Below are 6,154 nucleotides of genomic sequence, written 5' to 3'. Positions count from 1 at the left end.
TGTGTGTGTGTGTGTGTGTGTGTGTGTGTGTGTGTGTGTGTGTGTGTGGTGTGTTGTGTTATGGAGAAAGGACCATATTAAAAATATTGAGACCAGTAAAAAGAGCCAGTTGGGGATTCTGATTTTTCTTTTTTGGGTTTAATTTTATTGTCATCTCTAGCCAATCAGCACTCTTTTCGTTTAAAAAAAAAGATATTTGCAAACCGGCACACTATAGGATGTGATTTCATCTTTCTTCTTATTCTACAAACATGTGCTAATCCATTTTGAAAAAGCTCAGTTTTCACCCGTGCAAGTGTAATTCAATATTAATGAACCTACAGCGTTGCACGATGATAATCATAATGGAATTCAAAATATTTTATCACCCCTCCTCCAACCCCCCCTCCCCCGCGCTCCATCTCCCCTCAACCTGGGCCATCACTAATCTATTTTCTGTCATTGTAGGCTTGGAATGGTGCAAGACTGTCTTTTGGAATGGCTCCTTCTACTGAGAATCCAGAATCTCTTACAATATCTGACCATGACCTTCTGCCTCTGAAGATAGACGTTATTCTTGAGTTTCTTGCAAAATTAGAGGATCGAGCACAATTTACATAAGACAAAAATTAGAAACTAGTTGAAGCAAGTGGGCCTTTTCCTCTACACAGAAGGAAATCTATATTGCCAGCGATAAAAAGCAGACTTGCAGGCACCAGACGCTCAAAAGTATGCATCCTAAGGTCCCTCTGGCGCGTGGGGGCGCCCAGTACGTGGAAAGAAACTCACAAATTTAACAAAGAAGATTTTTAAAAAAGGGAGGGATCAGGGTGCTGGGCAGATGTCGTTTAAGAGCAAAACTTCCCCTCGGGAAACTGATACTTAACATAAATAAAAACCATTATTAAGTATTCATAAAACCGGATAGTTAACATAAATTAGTGTAAAACCCTCCTCCCTGCCTCTACACGGGTCCCTCGGGAGCGGGTTCCTCAGGGTAGGCAACTGGAGCCTAATTGACAAGCCAGCTTTCCCTCTTGCCCTTTCCCCCTCTTCTCGCTGGCACCGTTGAGCCTCGTTACAGTTTGCTCAAATATTTGGAAGTGAATTTAGAGTCCTCCCCCCAACTTATGATTTTATAGCCAATAGGTGATGAGGCTTATTTGCATATTTCCAGTCACTTAAGCAGCTGTGGAGAGGGAACAGTGTCACACTCGGTTCCTCCTCCTCCGCCCAGGAATTCTGCCCCTTCTAGCTGTCCTGCCCTCCCCTTTTGAGGTTGACTTGCCTGGCGGCGCTCTACCGGGCTGCAGCCCTCCGGCGCCTCCAGCTCGCCCGCCTCCCGCCCGCCCTCCCGCGCCGCGCAGTTCAGCAGCAGAGCAGCAGGACGCCCCGGGAGATGGAGAGCAAAGCCTTGCTCCTGGTGGCCCTGGGAGTGTGGCTCCAGAGTCTGACCGGCGCGGCCGCGGCGGACGGTACGTTTTCGCGCCAACTGCCCTCCACCTGCAGAACGGCCCGGCCGCTGCCTCTCCATCCGAGGATGGGAGGGAGAAAGTTGGAAGGGACGCGCACTGCGACTCCCGAGCGCAGCGGGGAAGGGCGTCCCGGGAAGGCGGCCGGGGCGGAATCCAGGAGGAGCCAGGAGGGACTTAGCCTCCGACCACGCTGCGGGGACTGCGTCCGGTTCCCGCTCCTCTCTCTCCTTCCCTCCCTCCCTCTCTCCCGGGTTCTCTCCCAGCGCCGGCCATCGCAGGGAAGGGCTGGGGGTGTGATGCGTGGGACTGGAGAGACTCGGAGATCGGACGAAGCATTGGTGACCCGCTGTAACCTCCCCTTAGGGACCTGTGGTGCTGAGTGTAAGGCTCGTGGGCCAAGGTGACCCTAACTTGGCTGCGATCAGGGGTCAGACCCCCCTGGAGGCAGGAAGAGTTAAGCGAATGCGGCCCCATCAGGGGTAGGGGTGGGAAGACGGCTCGTCTGCCTTCCGACCGCACGGGGCACAGTCGCTCCCAGCGCAGGGCTGTGAACTCCCGTGGGAGTGCCGGGGACTGCGTGGCGCGAAGTCCTGGAAGGCAGGGTCACGCAAGCGTTCCTGCGCAGGGACGTGCTTCGCTCGGCACAGCTCAGTACCGGAGAAAACCCGGAAAGGGTGGCCCAGCCCCCAGCCGTCTGAAGCCTCAGGCCTGGGAGGGCAGGTCAGACCGTGTGCTTGCCGTGCTCCCAGGGGTGGCTCGCCCGAGAGCACGTGGGGTTTGCTAGCGCCATAGGGAGGTCGCGGCCGCCACTGTGGTCACAAAGGCAGTCACCTCCAGGGCGCTGCCTCTGTCTCTGCCTAGAGGAGGCGACTAAGGTCAGTTGCGAGTTTCTTTATGGCCTTGATGTCTAGACCTGCCCACAATTGAGAAGCCTGGCAACTTGAACCTTGCTTGAGCTAACAGAGCGGAGACTTAAAAAAGTGACCAACCCAGCCATAAAAAGAGGCTGGAGTTTCCCTGTGTTGCTGCTGGTGGAATCGCCATGAGGGTGGTGTCCCCTAGAGGTGCTCTAAGGTGGCACGTCCGCAGCCTAATCCCAGTCTTGTGGAGTCCTTGACTGCAGCTAAAAGCTCGCTTTATTTCTGCGTGTACTTGTAAACGTCTTTGCAAAGTGATCAAAGGAGAGAGACTCTCACACACGCCGCGGCACTGCGTGACAGATGAGCATCTCGGGTGTTTGAGGATACTGGATTCTGCCTCTCCAGAGGCAGGGTGTCTTTCCTCACGCTTTGCAACTCTGGTTTAAAAAATAGGAGCAAACTTGCAATTCCCATTTCAGAAAGCACACCGCAGCATAACACGGCTTTTACTGTAAACTCCCACAGAAAAGGTCGTCCACATCTTGGCTGTCGGTTCCTTCAGACACTCTGGACCCAGCTTCTCAGCTGCTCAGTGTCACTCTTCTGGTTTTAGCTGTATGAGCTCTAATGTTAGGAAAATTGGCAAGACTAAAAGCCCCCGGGGTTCCATTTGATTTAAATGGACACCTAAGTAATTTGCATAGTGATTTTGGATTTTGGCCAGCACGATTTTCCTGTCAATAAAATGTATTAGGAGATATTATTCCTAAGCAGCTATGAAATTCTTCATCTTCTCTTTCCGTTCTCCCTACCCTCCTTTCCTAGCGTGCTTCTTCTACCTAAGGTGAGAAAGGCGCAGCTTGGCGAAATCTCAGCTCCCCTTCGGGCTCTCCGTTTCCTCGTTCACTCTTGATTCCCTTTCACCCCATGAACAGAGTATGAGTATGAGAGGCATTGCCCCGAGGCGCCTTTTTCCCGGAGCCTCTCCTGGCCCCAGTCAGGAAAGCAGAGCTAAGGGAGGGAGCATAGAGGGTCCACGCTGTCTTTTTCCTTCAGCCACCACGCTTACCTGCAGGTTAACAGCAGAGTTAAATAAGTGGGCGATGGCAGCGGAGAAGCCAACGACACTGGAAGAGAGCTTGACAAGGGAGTGATTGATTAATGGCTGCCTTGGAAGGTGTGGGGAGACAAGTGGGGGAGGAGTCGCATGGAAAGATGTTCAGTTTCTTACGCAGTTATTTTTAGCACGGCTTCTCTGCTGGTATAGAGGACACCCTTATACTCAGTTGGCTGTTGCTGTTCTGCCAGACTGTCCAGCCGAGGAGACACCACATTCCGCGTTGTCTTGTCCCTTTTTTCTCTGACCACAGCCTGTGTCCGCGTTACCATCACCAATGCTGCACCGAGATAAGTATGTGTGGCTTCTCTGAGAAAACTGATGAGTTCTCAACCAGCTGCTGCCTCTTCACCCGATAGTGTTCCTCTGTCTTCAGCGTCACCTGTTGCTTCGCTAGATGCTCAATGCTGCTCCTTTTCTGACCAAGGTTCAGTCCCCTCCAACTAACCTTACCCTTCTCCATGGTTCTTTAACTCAGCCTAATTTCATCTCTGGGACTGTTATCCATATCAAGACAAATGTCTTTTCTTTGCTATACACTACATTTGAGCTGCCTTTTTGGAAACTTAGAAATGAAGGTTACATAGTAAAGGAAACACAGACCCTTGTGATTTGCCAACATAAACACTTCACGCTGGTGCTCAGTAAGGACATGTCTGGGTGGTTCTGATTGTCAGGGTAGTATTAACATGCTGGGCCAAATTCAGAATGGAGAGACTTTGAAAGAACATACCTCCGCTCTCCTGCATTCTTTCTTATCCTCCTCTCTTCTTCAGTCCCCTCCTCCTCTTCCTTCTTTTCTCCCTCTTGTCCTCTCCCCTTCTGTTTCCTAGCATGGGCTTAGTTTTCCAAGGAACCTAGCTAAAGACAGCCTAGTTGATGAATGCAGAGTCGCTGATACATTTCCTAGTCTCCTTAGCAACAGTCACCTCAAATTAGCTCAAGCTCACCTGCCATTTCTGTAGTCACCCAGGATGCACCTTGATGATGAACCCTACTATGGAACCATGTCTGGGGCCATCTTCTTACCTGTCTCTACATGTTCTTCTCAGTTGCTGCTCTGGGAACCACAGAGTTTGGGAAAGCACTGATGTTCAGGATTCTGAGCCATTCTTAAAGGACAGAAAATCCCAGCAATATGAAAAATTCCTCCTGCACAGACTAAGTAGCAGAAAGACTTGTGACTTCATATCTAACATAAAATTGAAACGATTGCCTAGCTCATTAAGCAGCACAATTTTCATGTGCTTCACACGCACACATACACACACACACACACACACACACACACCTTCTCATTAAAACTAAAGTGAAAGTTTCCATTGTGCAAATCTGTGTGATGATGGATAAATTACTGTTGTTTGTTTGTTTGTTTTTCAACCAGCATTGGCTCCAGTAGGTGTACTGGTTACACGGAATCCAACTGGGCCTTATGGATCTCCTTGTTCAACAGATTTGGGTTTTTGTTTTTCATGGAAACACACAAAGTCAGCCTTAATAATTTCACAGAATACCCATGGCCATTTCAAAGCCAGCAGGAGTACCAGGGCCACGCCATTGCCTAATTCTAGGATAAAGGAGATCACAAGAGAGTGTCATTTCTGGAGTTGTCCAAGGTAATCTTCTGCTGCAGCAGTGCAAAAGCAGACAGTAGGGGAGATGTCTGCTGGACTGCTCAGCTGCCTCTGCTTGAGAAAGACTGATCAGCAAGCTGGCAAGATGGCTCAGCAGATGGAGGCTCTACCCCTAGCCTGACCACCTGAGTTTGATCCCCAGATTCCACAAGGTAGATGGAGAGAGCAGACTCTAACCTCCGCACATGTGTAGTTTGCATGTGTGTGTGCATGCACACATACTGGATAAATACACTAATGTAATAAAGCTAAAATCAAAGACTTATAATCAAACACAAAAATCCGATTGTTAGAGAGGAGGATAAACTGTTAGAGGCAGAGAGAGGTGGAACCTAGTGAGGCCAATGTACTTTCATAGTTTCTAAAATAGTTTCTAAAAATAAAATAACTTGTTTAGCAGAATCAGATTAATAAGATTAAATGTGTATAACGTTCTTTTTCACCAGCTAGAAAGGTTAACAGTGTTTCTGGAAGGAAGAAGAAAGCCTGTATCATCAAATATGATGTGAGGTTGCACAGATTCTTGGTGGCAGGATGGGCCCAGTGAGTTACTGAGAGCTTTAAAGAGGAGGAGTTTAGCACAGTCTCTTAGCTGGATAAATGCTTTTAGAGCACTTAGCAACTACTGCGAAACTCATTCTTTCTAGCAAAGATAATCATTTCAGAAATGAGTTAAGAAAAATCTCCTGTGTTTTAGGTAGTGGAGATTGCTTGTATGAGTGCACATGCATGACTGAGTTACTGCTTATATTGAGTCAGTCAGCAACGAACCACAGCATTTAAAAATAATCCTTAAAAAGGAAAATGATGGCCAGTCCTCAGCTGACCACACGACAAGCCCAATCTCAACACCTGTGCTTTTGCTTTAGTGCACCTGTCCTGTCTTCTGGGCATGACTTTTGCAATGTCAGTTTGGCAGCAGAGGTTTCAGACCTTTATATATATAAAACTAAAGGTTGTAGTATATATATGAACATATTTAGATTGAGACATGGGTAGTGTCTTAATTATCTTAATTGTTCATTTCCTGAAAAATTTAAAGGGAACCATTCAATTATATATATATATATATATATATATATATATATA

The 6,154-nt window shown here is 48.2% G+C and overlaps 1 protein-coding gene across 1 annotated transcript in view; it reads left to right on the top strand.

The window, feature by feature from the left end:
• The first annotated feature begins 1,199 nt into the window (after window positions 1–1,199).
• Window positions 1,200–6,154, top strand: part of Lpl (lipoprotein lipase) — a 22,525-nt gene continuing 17,570 nt past the window's right edge. The window contains exon 1 of the mRNA XM_055618914.1: window positions 1,200–1,454. Within this exon, the coding sequence (XP_055474889.1) occupies window positions 1,379–1,454 (76 nt within the window). The 5' untranslated portion in view covers window positions 1,200–1,378. The remainder of the gene's footprint in view (window positions 1,455–6,154) is intronic.

The sequence above is a fragment of the Psammomys obesus genome, unplaced genomic scaffold, assembly GCF_907164565.1.
Source record: "Psammomys obesus unplaced genomic scaffold, mPsaObe1.curated_primary_1811, whole genome shotgun sequence".
NCBI lineage: Eukaryota > Metazoa > Chordata > Mammalia > Rodentia > Muridae > Psammomys > Psammomys obesus.
This window is presented reverse-complemented; position numbering and strand designations above follow the sequence as displayed.